The following is a 24435-nucleotide window of genomic DNA, read 5'->3' on the forward strand; positions in this document are numbered from 1 at the left end:
CACATTGTAGATCCCTGGTTGTTTGGAAGCTTCCTGTGCATAAAGACCTTCTTTTAAAAATGAAAATTAGGTTGTAGCTCATGGAATCTGTAAATATCATTCCAACTTTACCCCAGTGCAGTATTTACCCTAACCCTAACCCAGGACAGCGATTTAGGCATCTCACTACCTCAAACATGTTTCAGAGAACCAGGGTTAATTCCTTAACCTAAAGTTGTTATTATTCTGCCTTCCCTGTTTCAGGACTGCTATACTGAGAAACACACCTCCTCTGACAATTTGCTTCTATGCAAAACTACATACTACAGCTTTAAGCGGTGGGTTACTTGCGACCAATGGCCAACTATGCCATTGATGTGAGGTGCAAGTTAGCAGCAGAAAATCCTAATCTGTCTAATAAGGGTACCAGGCACGGATTGGAGAGGCCAGAGGCATTTAGGAAAAAACTGTTTTGATAAAAAGGTCCCTTTACAAGACAGGGTCACAAGATAGAATAAAAATCCATGAACTGATTGAGCTAATGTGACTGATTAGTGGAGCAAATTCCATGACAAATTAAAAGCTAATGAATTAGAACTTGGCCTGGTGTTAAGTTATTTGGGGTTGCCCATTTTGCCAGGTTGGTTATTTGGCCTCAAAGACATCCAGTAAAATAAGTAAATAAGACGAAAATGTATATAAAAACAATCACGCTAACCTTATTAATTGTCCTTTTTTTTGTTTATTCATTCATTAGCCATTAATGCTTACACATCTATGCACTCCACTCTAATAACAACTATATAACTACATCAGAAGATAGCATACGTATGGGTAATTAAAATTATAATTAAAAGTAACAGTGTATATACTTTATATTTGAAATTTCATTAGCAAATCAAGTGTTAAATGTGATTCTATATGAAACAAGTGTAGAAGTTATCACAGATGTCTCCGCGTATGAGACAAACCTTTTTATAAAATAAACTTAAATATTAAGCTATACAGATATTTAGTTACAGTGTATGTTCCCATTGCAGATAGAGGCCTGAAGAGGTTCCTACCTCATAGGAACAACGATACACAAAGATAATATGTTGTTTTGTCATTGGTCAGACTCTTGTCCCGGTCTTTAAATCCACATCAAACATTGTGAGGTACCGTTCAAGAGAGGCGTTGCAGCTCTCCTCTCTTAACTAGAAATGAGGGGTTTCGTTAGCTTTAAAACAACCAAAAATGTTCCCATATGGAAAATGTATGTTTTTCTCCAACCAGTGAAGCACCACGTAGAGAAGTGGGCCGACAGAAGTTGAGGTCAGTGTAGGCCTGTCTTGGCTTGTGGCTTCCTCCCACTGATACAGGCTCTCTTCTCAGCACTCTCTGTCCTCCAAAAATGTTTCACGCCACAGCAAAGCTTTCAGAAACCCAGCGAGGCTTCCATCAAGAGGAGACGCTCGGCATCAGCGTCACAGCAGTCCCTCGGGCCTCTTCTCCAGACTGTACTCCTGGGTCCGCTGCACTTTCCATCCCAGCATCATCAGCAGAAAGATGCCCATGATCTTGTAACCCACCTGTAAGCCCAAGTATCTGCAGGAGTCGGACAAAGAGAGGCTGTCAGCAGTGATGTGGTACTTCTTTGAATATGATTATGATATGTAAGTCTGGGTGACATGGCCATGATGATGATTATTGCAATAAATGTCAAATAAATGAACATTATTTTGCTACTGGTTGAGATTGTGGTTTTAAGCTCCTTTATAGGGATGGACCGGTTATTCGCCAGGCTGATTATCAGTGCCGATATTCAGCCTTCGGCCTTATTTATTTATCTGACGGCCGATAAGAGATCAATTTATTTAATTAAATAATTAAATTTAATTAAAAATAAAAAAACCTCTAACATCTTGCAAATCTGAAAAGCTTATTAATAAACATATGTTTAACGGCATTTAACTGAAGTTAAGTGTTTGTATTATTCAAAATTTTGACGCCAAATATTTTCACTTTTACTGCATATGAATATCGGCTCCAAATATCGGTTATTGGCCTCCTTGACGACTAATAAACGGTATCGGCCCTGAAAAAATATATCGGCCTATCTCTGCTTTTTTATGTAGAGAGGATACTTCATTGCTAGTAATTATGTGCACCGTCGGAAATAATGTTTGAAGAGTGCATAAATGTGTATATGGAAGCTTTGTTATGTCAGGGCTGAACGACTTTGAATAAATATCTAATTATTTTGACTGGAATTGCGATTGCCACACGATTCACGATATCCGAGGGAATTGTAAAACATATTTTAAATGATTACTGTGCGATATATGTTCAGATCTGTAGCATAAGATGTGTATAGATCAAGACAATAATTCAGCTAAAAATTATATTTTGACACATTTTGGCTTTAACACACTGAAAATTGCAGTAGGCTGTATTTCGATGTCGATTAAATATAAATTAATTGTTCAGCCCTAATGTATTGGTATTGAATTATTGCCAAGCCCCAAACATAAGTGACACGTTTCATTACCGGTTCCTCAAGATGTCGTTATCGTAGTAACCGCAGCTGTACTTCTTTCCACACACGCGTTTCCACCAGATACACGACGTGTCAATGGCCATCCCGAACAGAGCGGGTGCAGGCAGCCAGGCTGAGAGGTGGGAAAACAGGGAGTGTAGTGAAGATATACTTAATTATAATCTTTCTGTAAGCGCTTATATCAAAATGATTTAAGAAATCAGCAAACCTACAAAAAAAAGAAATTATGAGATAAAAAGTCCAAATTATTAAAAGAAAATTGAAATATGAGATACAAAGTCTAAATTATGAGATGAGAAGTAAAGTAAATCAGCAAAACTCAGCACATTGTTGTGAAATGGTGTTCTTAAATAAATAAAAAATACCAAAATAAACAAAAACAAGAGACTAATGATAATAATAGAACAATGAACTGAACTTTAAGAATTCTTCAATGAATACACAATTTAATATTTTATTGTAGCTCTGGAAAATCAATAAGACAACTTACCTAATACTCTCATGAGTAAGAACTGGATTCCTATAGCAAAGGACTTCTCTTCAGAGGGAACAGATCTGACGTGAAGAGGGAAATACGTGACAAAATGTCAGTATTTGTATTTTCATGTCGGTTTAATGTATCAACGTGTTTCTGTTCTCATATTTCTCATAATCCTCAAAATCTATCACACAGCATTTATATCATTAGATATCACAGGTTGTCGTTTTCCACGTTAGCTCCCATACATTAAGGCCTGACTATAATAACTTAGTATTTGTTATATAACATTTTATATTATTTATATCATTAATTAAGGCTTGCATCTACATTCACATACAGAGATCAAGGCAGATTGTGTCATAACATCCAAAGGCACTTTTGCAGCTATCATACATATATATATATATATATGTAAATATATAATTATATAATCTTACCTGAGCACCATCATGTACATGGGGTTATGAGTGAAACAGGCGATCATTGATGCCAGAGCGATGACGACCATGACGGGGAGCAGTAAGTGAGGGCAGCTGTTTGGGCAGGGAGACGGTCGGGCCAGGTTTTGGCTTCCAGAGACACAACTGCAGTTGGTGTACAGCTGTGAGAAACACACACACACAAAAATACATATTAATAATGATTATTGAGCTTTGTTTCAGTGCGTATTAGTATAAAAATAAAATAACAGAGTCACAGTTGAGGCAGCTCATGATGAACTCTTTTGATTCAAGTCATTAACGCATACATTTATGTCTTGAATTCATCAATAATGCCTCCACTGAAGTTGAAAACAGCAGTTCATCACAAACATACAACTGACTGCGACATTATTTGTTGCATTTTTCATTCTCGATGACCAAACATGGGAGTGTGAAGCTGCTGTAATTCTCTGTTCCACCACTAGAGATCAATAAAGTGTCTCTGCTGAATTGGAAGGATGTGGAAATGTGAACCTTGTTGCAGCTAATCCAGTTTATTAATCATTAAACTGGATTGGTTACGAGTTAAGATTGATAAATAATCAATTACGAAAATTCATTATGCAGTGAAGTTTATTTTATCATATACGTTTGTACTTAATCAAACTTTTATTATCTTCATTTATCCATTCTTATGTTCTTGTCAATTTTACCTCATCAATATAACATTTTTATCAGCCTCATGAACTTTGTTCACTTTATTACTGTTATTTATTTGTAACCACAGTGTTTTGGTCATTCGTTGGTATTTTAGATTTGTTTCTTCTACTACATTTGCCATTGATTATTACATTTGTATACATTTTTAATGTGTTTATATGAATGGGTGATTTATTTGTATTTGCTTTGTTTTGAATGACATGACTGTGTGTGACAAGTGCTATCAATAAAGTCACATTGATTGATTGACATCCCACTAGGTCTGAGACTAATGATTATTTATATAAACGATTAATCTGTCAAATTCTTGACATATCAATTAGTTGTGTGGTCCATAGAATGTCAGAAAATGTTGATTGCCATTTCCCAAACTTGGAAATCATCTGCTGTTTTGTCCAAAAACTTGTTTCTTTCGTTTACAAAAATACCAATGAATGAATTATCAAAATATTTGATGATTGATTTAGTAATCAATTAATAAACAATGAATCAATAAATAGTTGCAGGCCCGCACAGACTGAACTTCTATGAATGTCATTTTATTTGCAGTATTTATTCCTGGCTCTGCTCTCCACAGTTAAAGGTTAATGACAACCTTACAGGCTCATTTTCTGATCGTGTGCAATCAAACGCGTGAACCTCCATCACACGCTGGGAAAATTACACAAGATTATACGAGACGATTAGACGCGGTTTTCAATCAGCTGCTGTGAAAACAAATGCTGTCATCTTGGACCTTATAGATTCAGCTTTTCTTTTGAATAAACACACAATATCGAGCATTCCTATCTTACACGATTACTCTGCATCACAGGATTTCACAGATGGCTTGGCCTGTCGTATGATCTCATTCTAGCGCTACACGAATTAGCCAAGCTAAAAAAGGGCAACTGAGAGTGCAGTTTTTAATTTTACAGCTTACAAACATGCGGTCATGTCTTATTTTATACATATTTTATGACAGCATGTGTTTTGTAGTAGAGCTGCCACAATTCAATTTTATAATCTATTAAATTGGTTTAAGTGGGGATTTAATCGTAAAAACAAGTTCTGTGTTGCCATGTGCTGTTTTTTTTCCCTCTATGACAATGAATGTTTGACAAAAAATAATATATATTATATAGATAGGAGAGATTTTAGTACATTTGGCCTGTGCAATTGAATATGAGGCCAAAACATAAGATCATTATATGGCAAAAGGTTTTTCTTCTAATCTAAACTACTCAATCTTGCAGCTGAATTCTGCACGACTTTGTCTTTTTTGCAAATAACATAAAATAAAAATAAAAACATTTAAATTAGATATTACTGTTAAGTTTCAACAGTCTAGGCATTTTACGGACAAAACAACAAATGGATTTATCAGAACTAGGCCTTTATAATCTAAACATTGATTGTTTTTGAGAATAATTGAGTGGTAGAAGTCCTGCAGTTTGCTGGATGAGGCTAAACTGGAAGTTCCAAATATATTGGATAACCAGCAGGGAGCGAATCAGCTTGTTGTGGAATGAAAATCTGGTACAATTAGCCTGTGTCACTTCATTTTGAATGTCACTAAACCTTTTCCAGAGCAGTAAATGGACTCCGTCAATAGTTGCAAGCCTTCTTCAATAAAACATTGTGTTAATTTTGTAAACACCAGTGTGATTGACAGCTGATATTAGCCAAAAGAAGGTTGCAGGTCTGTGAATTTCTACTAAACCTCGACATGGTGTCGACCAAATAAACAAAGCTCCAATTCTTATGGGGGATGACACTTGGCTGACACCGACCTGAACCCTGTGACCTTTGTCGGGGTCTCTGGTGAAGTTGGTGCAGCCCGCATGACAAGGAGAGATGTACTCAATGTCGTCAGAACCGCACACGGGGTTGAAGGCGCTGGAAGGACAGGAGCAGTTGGCGTAACACTTGGATAGTGACCTGCAGGGGGCACAGAGAGAGAGGAGCAGAGGATATATTTGTGTTTGAAGAGGCCAACAAATGCCTTTTGTCTGACATGTTCTGATAAAAATCGCAAAGTAATGAAATACTGCGGTTTTTAATCCATTGTAAACACAATTCGTCTTATATATACACATACATATATTTAAACTCGTTCCAGACAGTTTGATGGTGGAGGAAAAAAACATATATTTTTGTTCTTTTTATAGTTGCCCAAGATCGAAGTGACCTACTTTATATGGATGTTATCAGTGTGTTTGTAAGGCCTCATGGAACATAAATGTCACTATGTAAAGAAATCCCCATATAATCAATGTATACAATACAACCACAAAGAATTCCCCGCCTATTTATGACCATCAGTGAACATAATCGAGTTTATAATCGGTTTTCTACAAACACAAGCAACACAAGCATGGAACCTGGCAAAGTTTTTCCGGATTCTTGGTTAGTTAAACTGCTAATTTACATATAAATTAAATCAGTAATGAGATTATAGCCTGTGGTATCAGGCGTGCTGTGGCCCATGAAATGGATGATGTTCAACAAGGCATTTCTACTTCAGAAATGGCAATTATTAGGATTTTTGAAAACAAAGGTTGCCCCAGTTTTAGGGTCACAACAATTAACTGATCATTAATTTTTACAAACCTGGGATCTGGTTTGTAATGTTGTGGCAGAGCAGTGTGTGTGTGTGTGTGTATGTCTGGGCCGTATTTTAATGGGGTTTCATTCTTAATCATCTGTAACGGCATTTAAAAATTAATTGAACTATTATATATTCCCCAAGGCTTCATTGGTTTCTGGTTTCTGCTTCTTACATAAGAATATTTTCAGATTTCTGAAATGAATATCTTTGGTTTGTGAACAAAAACAAGACATTTAAATTAATCAATAATGAAAACAATAGTTAGTTTCAGCCTTAATATATTGTATATGCGCAAAATCTATGAAGTTTGTGGGACTCTTTTTTTTTGAGAAATTGTATTTGTTTAAATAAAGAAAAGTTTCCATGACTTTTTAGGGCTGCGACAATTAATTGATCATTACTTTTTACGTAACTGGTATCAGGTTTTAATGATATGGCAGAGTGTTGACTTGGGGGTTCATTCTTAATCATCTGTGATGGCATTTAAAACATATTTAAACTATTATTTATTCTCCATGACTTCATTGGAAACTAGTTAGCAGTGTTATTGTTGTGGCCGAGTTTGATAATCCACTTAATAGGGTTTGAGTTTTTCCCTGAATAAGAATATCTCCTGATTTCCCCACAATGCTAAACTGGATATCTTTGGTTTGTGGACAGAAAATAAATGACAGATTGATCTATAGTGAAATAGTTCACATATGTCAAACTCAAGGCCACGAGTGGTTAATTGCTCTTGAAAATCTGTGATAAAATAGGTCTATGCTGCTTTAAGGCGTGCGTTGACCATAAACTACATTTCCCACAATGCATAGCAATTGAGTTACCCACAAAATGACGGCATCACCATCACGGACCAGGTTACATCTATAATGCATCATATTTGTAACTTGAATAAGTAATAAATACAGAAAGTTATTTAGCAATATGTTACAGAGCAGTTAGCTTTATTTAACATTATATTTGGTTACATTTAGTTACATTTGTACATTATGTATGACAGTTACATCTGGTCCTTTGAGGGTAACCATTATGCTGATGTGACCCTCAGTGAAAATGAGTTTGACACCCCTGAGTTAGTTGAAGCCTTAATTCATTGTAAGCGCACAAACTGTATAAAGTTTGTGAAACTCAAAGCATGGAATGAAAACGAAGCAAACACCGTACTGTTCACACTCACCCATACTGTTCAATTTGGACGTTGACCTCCGAGACCTTGTGGGTGGAACAGCCCATGAAGAAGAGCGGGATGCAGAGGAGAGTGGATATGCTGAGCATGACCGCAGAGAAACGTGGGATCATCTTTAAAGAAAGACCCGCCTTCTTCATGATGACCCCGCCCACCAGCATCCCCACTGCTACTGCTGGCAGAATCAAAGCACCTGGGAACCATAAACAGATGAGTTATCTCCGAGTACAAAAAAACCAGCCTTTATTGTCTACTAAGGATGTCCAAAGGGGGCTTTCATAAATCTAATGTGCTATTTCATTTTACTGGTAAGTTGATCCATGACAGAAAGTAGCCTGAAAATAAATTGATTGTTACAAAAGGGCAAACTTAAACCCAAATAAACTCTTAATGTAAGTAAAGATGACAGCACAAACCTAATTTAATCTTTGGAAAGAAGCCGTCGTGCAACTGGGCTGATACCAGAGCGCCCATTAAATTGTTTTTACAGACTGTTTCATTTCACCTCATGAGAGTTCATAACAAACGGTTTAATATATACCATTCTGTACATTCTGACTTATTTAGCGACTGAGTTGACACAGAGCCAAGGTTTAATGTGATTTATAGTAGGATCTTCTCCTGAAGCCCCATCTTCACATTTGCTTTCTTTCAGCACTTACCAAAGAGCAAGCTGCTGTAGGCAGGCGAAGCGCTGTACTGCCGCTCCAAAAACTTGCTCAGGAACGTCGAGAGACCGGCGATGACTGAGGAGAAGCAGCACTGGGCCAGGATCAGCATCAGGAAGAGAGGGCTCAACAGGAGATGGACAAACATCCTGGGAAACACTGATGGGACATAATCACATACAGACGTACTGATCTGTTTGCCAGCAGAAAGACTCTCTCATTCATTTATTTGTTACAGATCATTGTAACAATGTAAAACCATGTTATCGTATGTATCTAATCTGAAAACTTACTTTTCAGGAAATCGAGTAAAGACGTATCTGGCTTCTTGAAGTCCACGCTCATGTCACTTTCACTTCCAATCACCTGGAAAACGATATCCCACATACACCGTTACAAGCAGCGCGTGACCTGTATAAATCTGAATCCACTTTGCTGTGAGAAGTTTAAAGTTAACACGTCCACCAAGGAAGTCATGTTCTTGGCTGCTGTTTGTCTGTCCATTTAACTAAAAATTCAAAATTATTGGATATGGACGACGTTTTCTGGGAAGGTAGGTTAAGGCCCAAAGAAGAAATGATTCGATTTTAGTGTTCATCAAGATATGGATTGGGATTTTGGTAACACAATTGTTAACCTTCCAAAATAGGTGAGTATATTGATATTGTGAGTAACTGAGCGGGCTTGGAGGAGGTTTGCGCTCTCTGAGTGCTTTCTCTAGTTAGAGATGTAATCAACATGGGGGCTTTTTCCTCCTCATTCTACGTTCTCTTCGGTAACGCTTTCTTTTACAGTCCCCTAATTACCTGGTATTTAGCTGGTAAATTCATGGTAACACCAAAGTGTTACTAGGTAATTACCAATGGTAATAAGAAAGTAAATACAGTGAAACTGTTGCCAAAATACTGGGCATTTACCTGGTAACTATATAGTTAATTATAGCGTGTTATTACTGCTGTTAATAAGAAGGTATGTACAGCTAAACTATGGCAAAACTATGGTAAATGTAAGTGTATTATTGGGTTATAAACTGGTAATAAGCAGGTACCTACAGTCCCCTAATTACTAGCTATTTACCCAAGGGGTAATCTAACAAACCTAACCCTAAAAATGTGTGTAATTACATGGAAACAAGCTTGGCTTTCTTTTACAGTACAGTTTTACTTTACTTACCGAGTACATTACCGTGCATTACCCAGTATTTTGGCAACGGTTTCACTGTATTTACTGATCTTATTACCCTTGGTAATTACCTAGCAACACTTTAGTGTTACCATGAATTTACCAGCTAAATACCAGGTAATTAGGGGACTGTAAAAGAAAGCGTTACCTTCTCTTCTATAAAGCCTATACGGCGTTCATGTCTTTGAAAACCATCCAAAGCTAACAAACACCAAACTGACAGATTTATGTGTAGATTTAGTCTCTCAAGAGTTTGTCTGCGTCTTCTTAATACTTAAACTCATGCACTTTAAATCTAGATTTGTATGGAACCTGGGAGGTGACATCTGTGGGGGGGGAAAATTATAATGCATTATTAATGCGTGGTCATGAGTTATGTACCTAGTTCCCACACGTTATTAATGCATGGCCACGAGTTTTGTACCTCATTCCCACAAGTTATTAATGCATGTCCACATGATTTTTTTTTATTATTATGTAAATTTAATGTTTTCATAAAACAAAATATGACTGTTTTTTTCAGATTTACATGATTGATGCTTTCATCAAAAGCCCTGGTTCTGTCCTAATTATGTCCAATTGATTTAGGATGGATATGATATAATGTTTACTACAGTCATAATTTAAATGTTTGTTTACATTTGCATTCATATTATTACATTCCATATTAAAACCAATTGTCTTTAATTACGTTCTTAAGCGATTACATAAAGCTCATTATTTCAGCTGTATGTGTTAATGATTCAATTTAAGTGTTCATATACTTAATTGGTTTCATTAATAACACAATCTATTCATTAAAATATTTGTATTTTATGTTTACCTACCATAGCAATGTCAATTCAGCAAGCAAATGCTTTCAGCTTACAATTTCAAAGACTTGTCAACCTGTAGCTAATTCAACTGTTTAGCAATCACTTTTAATTAGATATAAGTGTTTGTTACTTTTAGCTATTTTAGCTATGTTAGCTTAAATGCGAGCTAATTAGCATGGAGTTTACATGAACTCTTGTGAGAGTTTTTTGTGGCTTCCTCAACCTGAAACTCAAGCTCATAATTCAAGCCATTTCAACTATTTATCAAATACTTTAAACTAAATACAATTTAATATGATTTGCTTTTAGCTAATTATTTCAACACTGTTAGCATCAGTGTAATATGTAGCTGACAGATAGTCTCAACCACAAAGCAAACAAGCTAACAAAAAGAACTCTCAAACTTCCATTAAATTATCCCCATTGAGAATCAGTGATGAACGTAATGGAGTAAAATTGATATATTGTTTATTCATGGTTTCAGTCTGGTTTAGATTATCTCCTGTTTGTTTTGGAATATAGCTACAAACCCACCATCACTTGCATCATGTACTTTCACATTTGTCAGGATAAATGCTTTGCTTCTATTCTGACATTGACTGGAAAATTCTCTTAAGTCGAGGGTTACAATTTTCCAACAACTGAGGTCTTTGGAAAAGTGTGCCTTTATGCTCGCGGGGGTCACGTCTGTGTCTGTGAGGCCGACTTTGGTTTTCACAATCGCTCACTTGTTGATAATGATGTTATTTGACTTAAATGGAGGAAGTTATACGGACTCTTATCACATACATACTTTTTGCAGGTCAACTACAGGACAAAGCTGGAATGTGGTTCAACAAACATATGGTGGATGATGAACTCCCCGTAGAGCAATAGTCTAAATCTAGACTATACTCTAGACAGTATAGTTCTTAATTTTACTATTTTGAGTACTGGCACTTTTATTGTTTTTACTGTTAAGGTTTCATGTCCAATTCATTATTATGGCCCAGAGTAATCATTTCTCAGGGTGCGCTACATGACGTCTATGTTCAAAGACTACTGTTTGTTTCTAGTGTCTAGAATTTTTATTGTTAAAAAGAACAATATCTAAAAAGTCACATGATCTGTTGTGGCAAAAGAAAGAATATCTATTAAAAGTGTTTAAAATGTTTCTCTTGTCACATCTGTGTCCTGGAGGACAGCATAATAAAAATGGACACCAAATAAAATATGCAATATTAAAGTTGTTAAAAAATGTCAAACACCATTTTTGTAAGTCTTTTTAAAATATGGACACAATATTTAAATAAAAAGATGTTATGTAAGTCACTAATATCTTCTGGTATGTTTTATTTACGAGGGGTTTTCATAATTTAATGTCTAATGATTTAATAATACAAACATACATGCCTCATATGCATGACCTGCTCTAGAATGTCTCGTACAATGATGCTGTTTATGAAATACTTCACAAACCATATCAACTCTGGGTATTGAAATGTGTTCAGTATTAATCAAAATAAATAAATAAATGAATGAAGGAAAGAAAAGGAGGATTTATAAAATGAAGGCAAGTCTGTATTATGCGTTTTCAGAGAGGAAGGATAGGAGGAAGGAGAACGAGGAGGCAAGGGAAAGAGATATCTTATCCCCTCTTATCTATTTATCTATAAAGTGGAATTTGCAAAACTAATCTTTAGCCAGTAGGAAAACAAGAGCGACATACTAAAGTCGATTATTATCACAGTTTTTCAATTCAAAGTGGCAGAAAAGTATAAATAGTAATTAAACGTGTGTTATACTTAAGATTCCTGAGAGCGTGACTTACATTATTTTCTCTCGGCATTCTGCGGGGGAAAAAGAAGTAGGGGATGGAGGTGAGGGCAAGGCAGCCGGCGGTGATGAGCAGACCCATCCACCAGGCACCGACCCAGCGAGGATCACCAGGCCTCAGCTCCTGTTCCACCCCTGCAGATAAAAAAACAGCCAGTGTGACCATACTGAATCACCGGACACAACAGTGAAGCATAAATGCTGCTTAGAACATGGTCATGTGTTTTAAGAACTTACCAAATCCAAATTTGTCCACATCCACGTAGATTCGCAGAACGACTGAGCCCATCAGGAAGCCAATGACGGGTCCGAACACGGACACCGCAAACAGGATGGCTGTGAATGATAAGAAGGCATGTGAAGCAGTGACGTTCTTGGCAAAATGTGACCTTCAAATTCCACAAAAAGTAGTTATTCACACTTCACTTCCACCATCTGATTGGGTTTATTTAAAATGATGTGGAATCCAACTTTCTTTCTTTGAGCTAAGCACTGAGCACTTTGAGCACACAGTGTTCTGAATGTACACAGGAAAAACCAATCAACTTTATTGTTTTTCCCTCACTGCTCCCCGACTGTGAAAGAAAAAAAAAATATCGAGTTAAGCGATTTTATGTTAACATTCCAAATAGCACTAATAAAAGTGTGCAATAATTTATTAGTCTTCTTTTATTGCATGTTGTTAGAGTGGTGGAAAGCTGCTTTCTATAACGACAGCATATAGAAAAACACATTTTTAAATGTGTGCTCAGACACGATGTTGTCCATTAGCAGAGTACAACGGAGTTCTCGTCTAACAACTGACTTTAATCCACGTCAGTTTCCTCTGTCTCATGTGAAAACGTTTACCCTCAGTTTATGAAAACCAGTCAAATTTACAAATGAGGTGAAGTGTTAAGAACATTTGCACTTGATGGTTTAAGAGCTTTTAAACACGTACACTTGCAGAATCACCTCGTATAACCACGCACAGAAAATTAAAATTGACATAGCCTTCTGGTTTTGAAAAGTGAAGCCGAGGAGCACTTAGCCACAAGGGGGCGACTAAGGAATTAAATGGTAGTTTTGGTACACTCTCAAAAAGTAAAAGTGCTAAGTAGAACCATATAAGGTTCTTCGGCTTGTCCTTATAGGAGAACCCTTTTGGAGGGTTCCACCAAGAACCCTTTTAAAACCCTTAATTCAGGAAAGGGGTTTTAAAGAGTTCTCTGGATCAAAATGGTTCTTACTGGAACCATCAGTGTTACCAAGAACCCTTGAAAAAGGGGTTTTCAGAAGGAAACGGTTCCAGGTAGAACCTCAGCCCTTGTAGAAGGACCGTTTTGTAACCCTTATTTCTAAGAATGTAGAACATCAAAAGAACATGGTGTCAATTTTGTACATCATGTTCCCAAAAGAGACAATAAAGCACGGCACTATGTGTGAACACCAATAGGTGTCTGGTTACAGCTGACGTCATGTTAAAAAACTGACATGGCTCCAGCCAAGTCTCAAATCTCAACACTTTGCAATGGGTGTTTGTTTTGCAAACCTGGCGACCACATTTGTCTTTAACTGCCTCTGGTATTCACCTATGTAAACAGCCGAGTTGCCAGGTCCTGCAAAATCATCGATGTAGGAAATCCCAAAGGGCTGAATAGGGACAGAGCCCACGCCAAACAGCAGCTGAGCTGTGGCCATGAGCAGCCACAGGTTGTTGGTGTCGGTCAGACGCCTGGTCTCGTCGCGTCCGCACGACTCGGTGTCGCTGGAGTTCTGGTGCAGGTTGCAAAGGTCTTGGCGATCTGGATCACAGTAGGTGGTCAAGGAGGGAGGGGGGGGGGAGAGACAGGGAGGAAAAGACAACACAGACACAGTAGATGACGAGGCAGTGAATCAAAAATATCCAACGAGTTTCATTTCCTGAAAGTTTTTCGCTGTAAAAACTGTGTGACGCCAAGGAACTGGGGGCAAAGTAAAGTACTTAAAGGAAGAGGGGAGTTTGTTATTTCAAATGAAAACCCCAGGGGGGTATTTCTAATCTCTTTAGCTTTTAGTGAGTGCACAGAGATTATGAATTTCCTTGAGATTTATGCAGAAGTTCAGCTGGAGAGCTCCAGCATGATTCCTTAATACACAAGCGAGCCAAACACCAGATACTAGTTTGACCCCTGCTGACTGCTGTGGAGTCTTTGCTCCAAAGTGCTGCAGACAAACCCTTAGGTAAAGTCTCATAAACTGCCCTGACATATTTCTATGTTTATGAGTCCCCCTGCTCTGGCCTGAGTCACATTAGCTGTCACAGCAGAGCCGGTGGAAATAGAGAGGCCTTGTGGCCGGAGTGTCTTACTGTGTAAAACGGAGTCGTATTCGTAGGGCTGCGATACGAAGTGAGGCAAGGTCAGGATCATGGCACTGATGGCCATCAATATTCCGCCAACTCCGATGACGCGCGGGCGATGGACCCGGTTTCCAAAGTAGCTCACAAACACGATCAGGACGCTGTTACTGATCTAAAAGACACACAGGTTTTCAAAACAGGATCCAGTGATTTATCTTCACACTTTTGAAACAATTCCATTCACACTTATACATTTGCAGGAAGGTAAGGACAATATCCACTGGTCTTTTTGCTCCATTTTCATCTCCACCACTTCTTGAAATTATTATAGGTCTCTTTAGTCGCTTAAATGTCGAGTGTGTAAGATTTAATTATCACCTGAAATTAAGAACTATTTTGTTTTAATGACTTCAGAACTAGTCCATCTTTTTGTACTACCATGTTTGTACAGAGTGGACAGAACAAACACTGAGTATAAGGAGGGCCTTTCAGGGTTTTATGCTATTTGAATTCCACAGGACTTTCTCATATTTGGATGGGGAGAGTCAGGTTAAAGGAATTTAGTTAGTTGCAATGTGCAACCTCACCCCTCGATGCCACTGAATCCTTCAAACTGGTCCTTTAATGCCTCACAAATGCTCTCTGTTTTGCTATTATATGTTGAGTCCACAGTCAAAATCCTAAGAGTAAGTCAAGTGAAGTCCACTTAAATGGAAACAATAAAAATATTTGTATAGAAGCTGAGTAACCAGACCAAGAACAAGAAGAGGTGCACATTTTGATCATATGGAAAATCCAGGTAGCTTCTGAGCTGTAAAGTGGGGCTCGGCACTACGTCCAGAAAATAATTTTCACAAATCAGAGGTAACACATTCAAATAAACTATATGAAAGTGTGGTTGTACAAAAAATAAACATTAGTATGTATTCAATTATTTTGATGCCTGTCTGGTAGAAGGAACTCAATGTAAACACAATGATTTATTTGCGTCTATCGTGACCTGTGTCCACGGATACCTGAAACCTAATAAACTGGAAAACATGTTATCCATGGGATGCATTCAAATCCCACTTGAGCATAAAAAAATCCAACATGATTTACGACGAGCACGTACAGAACGTTCTTTCATTCCTCCCGATCCCCCATATCTGCAATAAAAATTGTTCCAAAAACACTTGTGTCCTGCTTGAATTCTGAGGAAGTATCGCTCTGACATGTTGCTTATTCTGCAATTCCTCCTTTGTCATTGGTATCCTTGAAATAAAGCCATCGTGATCTAAGGGCATGTTATTGTTGGCTCCTACCTCGTGCAGGGAGGAAATGGTTCCAGAGGAGTAGCTGCTCAGTCCGTAGCGCCTCTCGATGGTGGTGATGGTGCTCTTGAAGTACGAGCTGTACAGCAGCTGAGACAACTGCAGGAGGCCGTGGCACAGGACGAACAGCTAAGAAAGACAGACAGCAGAGAAACCGGATAGTGGCATCATGTAGCTGCACACACGGAAAACAAGTCGGATGATTTAGAGCCCTATTAAAAAAGTGCTGAACCACAAAGACGACGCAGTCTGCTCGACATCATTTTTTTTTAAAACTGTGATGAAATGGGACCTACAATAGCTTATAGTCATAAATGTCAACGGGGTATTTTGTACAATCAGCTGCAAGAGACATTTGGCTGGGCTCACTTGGAGGCAGGACTTAACCCATAAAACATATTCCTCCTGAGAGAACTAAATTGCTTCAAGGAACACGTTTTAATTCAGAGAAGCCATACCTACATCCAATATGTGGCCATTAGTTTTCAGACCTGGCCCAAAGCCAAGGGACACAAGGATATACCGAAAAATGTGCCTAAACAAGGAGACCTGTGAAAGTGGAGAAATCAAAACAGCTGCTCCAGAATCAGCAGCACAGAGTGAGAGTGGACCAGACTCGTCCATTATCAGTCATGAATCATGTTGTTCTCCGTAGATGTTCTTCTGGACAGGACAGAGGCCCATCACACTCACCACAAGCATTAACATTCCGACAAGGCCTCCCCAAGTGATTTCACACACATTTACACATTGATTCATGAGACTTTGACAACAGCACAAGACCTCGTGCTTTAAATAACCCGAGGGGGAGTCCCCGGCAGTCAACAAAGACATCTGTCTGATTTGTAAATATTACTATCTACAACTACAACAGCTGCAGAGCGATGCATCATTTCATCGTGACGTACGAAGACCGTTGACGTTCAGAAAACCCTTGCTGCTCGTGACACTGGCTGCAATAAAGACAACAGTATGTGTGTGTTGTGAGGGCTTTTCTCACTATCTTTGTCATTTTTTACAAACCAAACAGTTAGATAATCAGGGAAATAACCAGCAAAATAAAACACAATAATACTTTTATATATATATTAGGCTAATTTAATTAGCTTAATATTGCTTATTAACCTGAACAAGTAAGTGAGTTTTCACTGTTAAATATAAGGCTACAGTTAGGGCATGGTTAGCTTACCTTAGCTAAAGGGAACCAGCACAATCCACCTCAAAGAAACATTATAATTGTACATTTAATCCATGAATAATTTGGACAACAAAAAGGTTGCGTTATAGGTGTCGCCACACTGGCTAACACTATAGCATGGTAGCCCAAAGGCAGGTTAGCTAAAACTAAAGACAACAGTGCGTGTGTGTGTTGTGAAGGCTTTTCTCACTGTCTTTGTCTTTTTTTTTTTTACAAACCAAACAGTCAAATAATCGGGTAAATAACCAGCAAAATTAAACAGAATAATACACCTCACCTGTCTGTTTGGTTTACAAACCTGAACGAGTTTTCACTGTTAAATATAAGTCTACAGCCAGGACATGGTTAGCTTACCTTAGCTAAAGGGAACCAGCAATATAGGTGTCACCACACTGGCTAACACTATAGCATGCTAGCCTACAGGCAGGTAAGCTAAAGCCTGACTTAATTATGCTTCTTCCCTTGACACTTTTAATAAATGTCAGTAAATGATGATATTAAGGAGAAATAGTAACTAACCATTCTCACTCTCCCACACCAAAGTCCATGGAGAAAATCGACATTTTAAGCCTCAGAAAGACAGGGCTGCTGGTTTGATGCTCCCTCAATAGGTGAGTTAATCCAAACTAAGGAATTTGAACACCAAAGTCCTGACTGATAGAGCCAGTAATGGATCAACACTTCTTGTGAGCTGTGATGTAAAATCACTGATTATCACTATGGGCCTTTGTGCAGGGAGTGAATGGATTAAATGTCCCATTTAAACGTCCAAAGTTTCCAAAGTATAAAAGAGTGGCAGACAATGAGATATGCAGGTGTACATCGTATTAGGTGACCCCTTTGTTTAGTGGCTAAAATTTGGAAAGCCATGTTTTCATTGAGGCAAACATCCGTGTCTCGGGCTTGTTCACAGCGAAGGCAGCACCCTGAGGGCATCTAAGGCAAAGTCACTTTAACTACACACATATCCCTTTAAAGGTGCTATATGTAAGAATGTGGCCAAAAACGGATACTACATTCAAATTCAAAATACCAAGGTCTTGTATGTTTCGTTTTTTGACGTAACTGGCAACCCGTGGTTGCTCGGCAGCTGAGACTCTACTGACTGCAATGATTGGTAGACGGCAGTAGGTGGCGCCACATGCCAAAACATGATTTCAAAACATAAACATGATTTGCAGTCTGCTAAAGATTTTTTTAATGCAAATATTTTGTCTGTACTGTTGTTGTTGGTGAGTTCAGTTTGTTATATGAACATTATTCCTGAGTCTCTGTGACATATTAGGAGGATTTTATGACCAGTTGCTTTAGATTTATAACATAATGCACCTTCAAGGCTAAGTAATAAAATGTTATAGAAGCTTAAAGCTCCTGAAGAGGAAAGTGTGATTCAACTCATGTGTCCCATGCCCTTTTTCTCTTCACACATCAAGATGTGGAGAGGTCAGAGGTCATCCAGCAGCTGACCTCTGACCCCCTCGCCCCACTCTTGAGTGTCAGGAGTCTTTCAGAGACACCAATGTGACTCCTTCTGCACGGCTTTATTTGCTCGAGGGTCCAGGAGCTCACCAATGACGCTCGAGAGATGTGCCGAGATTGGAAGTAAATTTGCTATGAAAACAGTTATAAATTTAAGCTCTCAGTTTGTTTACTGCCTGCCAGCTTCGCTGAGGGAGAATAAACTGTGGGTTCAAGTCCGAACAACTAATGCTCTTATTAAAGCTTGGCTTTTCCGTTTGAGAGCGCACACAAAAGATGCTTTTATACTGTTGATCATATTTTATCTCTTTCTTTTTTTTTATTCCAACGGGCTAAAATTATCTACAAGATTGAGGAGCCTTTTAACTGATAAACAAAGAGGTTATTTCACTTGAGATTTATATCAATAAAAGTTATTATATGATCATTAAGGTCGACTTAATATCCACTTAGGCTTGAACAAAGTCAGAGTTCATATTTGTGATAAGACTGCGTTTCAGAAGAATTTGGTTACAACACTGAAAAGTCATTTTTTACAACACATAATCCATTATAGTGCACAAAGTCACCTTTAACCTAAGAAATCAGGGGGGGGAAAGGGAGTTTTTCACAGCAGATCATTATTCACGCAATATTACAAGCTGTCGAGCAGCAGATATAATTGGGAGCAAATGCTGCAATGTGCCGACAGTATGTTTCACACTGAAACAAAGGGATTTCTTATTTATCCACACTGTTAATACAAGAGATTTAAGCCTGTTTGATGTTAGAGAGCAGGAAAGTGGTTCCCCTGAGTCGGATTCTCCGTGGATTTGGTTCAAATGTGTCCTTTTTGAACACCGTTAGCTGCTTCTGTCTGGACATGATTGTCCCGGCCATGTGTCCTGCTGTGAGGGGAAGAATCACGGGAAGTTCACACTCGAAGTCGACAAATACGTTTACTTCGGTAATGGCGCTAGATTAATGAATGAGGAAACTGCCTCTTCCTATTTTACATTTATTTGATACAAAATGATCTGACCCACCTGTTTAAAAGAATAAAATAAAAAAGGGAAAAGCAAAGTGTATCAAGTCCCAACCCAAAGCCACAGAATCAACTCCCTTCATTGTGTAGCAAACAAACACTTTAACTGCACAATAGAACCATGAAGAACAGAGAGTTTTTACAGCTGGTGCTCGACTATTATTGATAACAATATGTAATACTACAAATTGCATGAATTATAGTTTTTTCTATTTACACCAACTAGTGTTACCCCTGTTCTTTTTATTCTTAGAGCGCAAACAAAGGTGGCCAAGTATTATTTTTTTATATTCAAAGTGAAGTGTGCTGATATGGAACTTGAAGTAAACAAGTATACTAGTTGAATGTCTTAAGATAAACACTATTTACATCTATAAATATATCGGAAGCAGCTGCTTAATTTTCTTGTGCCTTGGGTCGGCTCTGGGGTGAGACATTAGCAACAAAACATAATCATCCACAACCTCATAGCTATAGCGCTACGTCATCTGTCACTGCTGAAGCTATCACCTGTTATCAAGCTAACTTCACAAAATCACATCATATTTAATTATATCACATTTCAAACATATTATTTCAGATAAAATGTTTGGTAAGATGTTTTGATATTACACCTACTTTCTTCACCTGACTGTTTTGGTTAAGCTAAATATAAATTAAATATTAGGCTAACATAATTAGCTCAATATTGTTTACTAACCTGAACAAGTAAGTGAGTTTTCACTGTTAAATACAAGGACATGGTTAGCTTACATTAGCTAAAGGGAACCAGCACACTACACCTCAAAAAACATGATAATTTTACATTTGAATCCATAAACAATTTGAAAAAACTTTGTTATAGGTGTCTATATTTAGCCACACTGGCTAACACTATAGCATACCTACAGGCAGGTTAGCTTAAAGCCTGACTTAGTTAAGCTTCTTCCCTTGACACTTTTAATAAATTTCAGTAAAGAAAAGAGTTTGACAGCATTTTGGGTATACCCCTGTGCATTTGAGCTACTATTTCCTTCATTTGGGGAATTGGTGGGTTTTGGTTTAAGTGAAATATAAAAGATTTCAAATGTGCTTCCACTGAGGAAAATAGAACATTGTCCTTCTCTCGGGGTCGACACAGTGAATCACCTACTCAGTGATCCACATAGTTGATTTGGCAGAGATTTGCAGGCCCCGACAAAACCCTATTCCCTTTTATCTTTTGGCTTGGGACCGGCAGTGCGAGTACAATGGATGTGGGCCCCGTAAGGTTGGGGTCAATTTAGAGTCTCCAATTAATCCCATTAATGGGGAGAAATGGGGATTGGGGGCCTTGCTCAGAGATAACACAACCCTTGACCTTTCATTATTCAAACTGTCACCCCTTTGGTTAAAAGCCAAGTTCCCTTTCCACTGGGCCATGAGCTGCCCCGTTTCTATTAAATAGCTAGAATTCATCATATTATATTATGAAACTCAGTATGACTTAAATTACCTTATGTTACCTCCACCATTTTAGAAAATGTCAGCTAACTAATGTCACAACTAATGGATTGGCAGCTTTTTCTGATCATTTCTTACTCTCAGGTACATTTCCTTCATATATTCAAATGGACTTTGAACATTAACATTTACTCAGATTAAACAAATACATTATAATGTTTTAAAGGTTCATTGTCAGATTCATTTGCGTAAGTATAAGCTTCAAAATTGAAAATTTCGGGCTGCTGTAGAAACATGGCACCACAAGATGGCGTCCTCTCTAAAGCAAGTCTTAAAGGTGCATTATGTAATAAATCTAAAGCAACTGGCCATAAAATCTTCCTAACACGTCACAGAGACTCAGGAATAATGTTCATATAACAAACTGAACTCACCAACAACAACAGTACAGACAAAATATTTGCATTAAAACATTTTTTTGCAGACTGCAAATCAAGTTTTGGCATGTGGCGCCACCTACCGCCGTCTACCAATCATTTCAGTCAGTAGAGTCTCAGCTGCCGAGCAACCACGGGTTGCCAGTTACGTCAGAAAGCGAAACCTAAAAGACCTCTGTATTTTGAATTTGAATGTAGTACCACCTTTAAGTCCTAATAAAAGGCATTTTTTTGAGCAAACACGTTTTATTTAAAAACTTTTACACACCTATACAAACATACGTATTGGCTGTTATATCCGATTTCTGCCAATAAAAGCTCCTGGTACGACAAACTGGACCTGGAATACTGATCTGCAACTGTTGGGGATTTAGTTTCCTTGCAGCTTTGCAGGTTTTCAACTAAAGTAACCGTATTCACATTCAACAGACACGAAAGAGCCATCTTCAATCTTCTCAACAATCTGTCAACGATAAAGAGAAAACATTTTTTTTCCCTCTGGACTTGGTGAACTTTGAAACAATCACGAACCGCGCGCTCAGGTGCATCGAAGCTCGCGGAGAAAGTGGGAGCTTCTCGGGAGCTGCGAGCTCTCAATAAACATCGGCCCAGTGTTGCGGGGAAATGGATAGTATGTGCCCTCGAGCAGAAACTTGGCTCGCATTTTGACAGATATCCCTAAAGAGATTTTAATGGCGTAAAACCAGGTGCAGGCCAGACTGGGTGCAGTCCACGGTAGATGAGTTCAAAGTTATGAAGAAAAACAAACAGGGAGGGAGGGGGTGCTGTCCTGATGAACCTGAGAATTAAGCCTCGTACAGCGTGTACCAGTGTCAAGAAAAGATGGATGGATAGGATTTCTTCCAGTAAACCATTGTTGACCAGCTGGCTCTGCTGAGCACACAGTGATGGGGTTTTATGGGGAAAAGGGAGCCAGTTTTTCTAACTCTTTATTTGCAGTTGCGAGACGCGAGGGGGCAGGAGCTCTGGCTTTACTGTTTGACGCTTGGTGTTAATCCTCCCGAGTACAGTAGTAAAGAGCAGAAATACCACACTGACACACACGTTTACCTGCTGCTGCTGCTGCTGCTTATTCCAAACTACTCCCTCCATCATACTGTGAAGGGTGGGCTTAAGTTCATGCTGCGCTCTTAAAGGAAATGTTGACGAGGGCTATAAGATGGACTGTCCTCCACCCTCGAGCTCTATATTTGTACATCTTGGTTTCACCGTGGAGGCGCTGATGGTGGTGGTGGTGATGGGGGTTGGTGGGAGGGGGGGTGAGAGGGCTATAATGTTGACAGGAGAAGGTATGACCTGATCGCAGAGCGTAAACACAAGTCGTCTGATCTGGAAATGACAAGGTTTCTTTTACGTCAAAGTGCTTTCATCATCTCCTTCCAAAGTGACAGCGAAGAACATTAGTCACCCTTCATTCTAAGAAAGGAGGACGCGTCACTTCACACGTCCTTTCTGAAAACATGCATGAGCTTGGTGTCACTGTTACTCACAGCACTGGGACACACTGTTTCTAACTCAATCTCAATCTCTTTCCATTGTTGTTTGCCGTACACTGAGATTTGCCCACGTTTTAACATTCAGAACATCAGAAACATCCTCACGTCGCACTCCAAAAAAACAAAGCAAAAACACATTTTGACTGAAATATTTAGCTGGATATTAAAAGTCCATGTGAAGCAGGAGGATCTGTCTTTATAACAGTTATTCAGGTGAATAACTGTTATAAAGACAGATCCATATTTTGGACATTTTTTATACTTTTCTATGTGGGAAAAAGTTTTGAAAAGTTCATTTTGAGTTCTACAATCACACTTTAAGATTGTATATTTAAAAAAAAAAGGTACAAATGAAAGTGAAATGAAAAATACTACTACTAATAATAATAATAATCATAATAAAATGAATTTAAAAAAAGCATAATATAATAGTATATAAGTAGAGAAAAAGAGAGTTTTAAAGAATTAAAGTGAAAACATGATGCTTTCCTTCTTACCTTAATGCTGCAGCGCACACTCCCTGCTTCCTTCATCGCTCCTGGCGTCAGTGAACGTCCACAGCTCCTCGTGTCCTCGCAGGGCTCGTGGATGAGGAAAAATGCAGCCTTTCGAGGGTGTGTGAGAATGTGTGTGTGTGTTTGAGTGTGTGTTCCCCCCCACGGTGAGCTGCTGCTGCTGCTGCTGCTGCTCTTTTATCACGGCCGGTGCGCTGATGTCAGTGTGCTGATGTCTCTCAGCTCCACTCACTCTGTGAACACGCGTGAATGTTTTTGAAAAGTTGTGAATTGGGGAACACAAAGTCTCGCGCTGATTGGCTGAGTCACGCGCGAACCTGCGCAACACTTTCCCCCTTCACCTACCGACGAGCGCGAGAGCGGCGCGCGCGCGTGGTGAAATAAACACACACACACACACACGCAAGCGCGCACACTCACTGTGGACACATTTGATTTATGGACATTTATAATAACAATAATTAACTATGAATCATAATAAAACATGTTTATACAGCCGTGTTAAAAACAGACGTTTACAAATGACTTGGACAGAGAAAACTAAAGAGAGTTCTATTCATATATAAAGATAGAAATAATAATAATAATAATAATAATATAAACAAACTAATAAATACATAAATGAAACCTGAATACAATATCAGGCTAAAAGTGAACAGAAGAAAGAAATATAGATAAAGAAAGAAAGAAAAGTGAACACGTATATATATTTAAAAATAAATACATTGAAATGTCAATAAAATAAAATAAAAAGTAATGAGGTGCAACAGCATTTGTCTACAGTTTGTGCCTAAGTGGATATAAAAGATA

The 24435-nt window shown here is 38.3% G+C and overlaps 1 protein-coding gene across 1 annotated transcript; it reads right to left on the bottom strand.

The window, feature by feature from the left end:
* Nucleotides 1–1109: 1109 nt before the first annotated feature.
* Nucleotides 1110–23721, bottom strand: slco2a1 (solute carrier organic anion transporter family, member 2A1). The gene is made up of 14 exons (XM_083887474.1): nt 23608–23721; nt 16025–16162; nt 14730–14892; nt 13972–14184; nt 12638–12736; nt 12396–12535; nt 8882–8954; nt 8583–8747; nt 7912–8113; nt 5914–6061; nt 3437–3600; nt 3009–3073; nt 2510–2630; nt 1110–1566 (listed from the first exon to the last, which is right to left on the bottom strand). Exons 1-14 carry the CDS (start codon nt 23641–23643, stop codon nt 1446–1448), a joined length of 1848 nt encoding a protein of 615 aa, XP_083743600.1. The 5' UTR covers nt 23644–23721; the 3' UTR covers nt 1110–1445.
* Nucleotides 23722–24435: the final 714 nt, after the last annotated feature.

Source organism: Microchirus variegatus (genome assembly GCF_963457635.1).
Source record: "Microchirus variegatus genome assembly, chromosome: 4".
NCBI classification, from domain to species: Eukaryota; Metazoa; Chordata; class Actinopteri; order Pleuronectiformes; family Soleidae; genus Microchirus; species Microchirus variegatus.

Coding starts and splice junctions, on each gene's coding strand:
- slco2a1 (XM_083887474.1), bottom strand. CDS start 23,643: ATGAAGGAAGCAGGGAGTGTGCGCTGCAGCATTAAG. Junction 8,748..8,881: donor TTTACTCGATTTCCTGAAAA/GTAAGTTTTCAG, acceptor ATGTCCCATCAG/TGTTTCCCAGGATGTTTGTC. Junction 8,114..8,582: donor CTACAGCAGCTTGCTCTTTG/GTAAGTGCTGAA, acceptor TATGGTTCCCAG/GTGCTTTGATTCTGCCAGCA.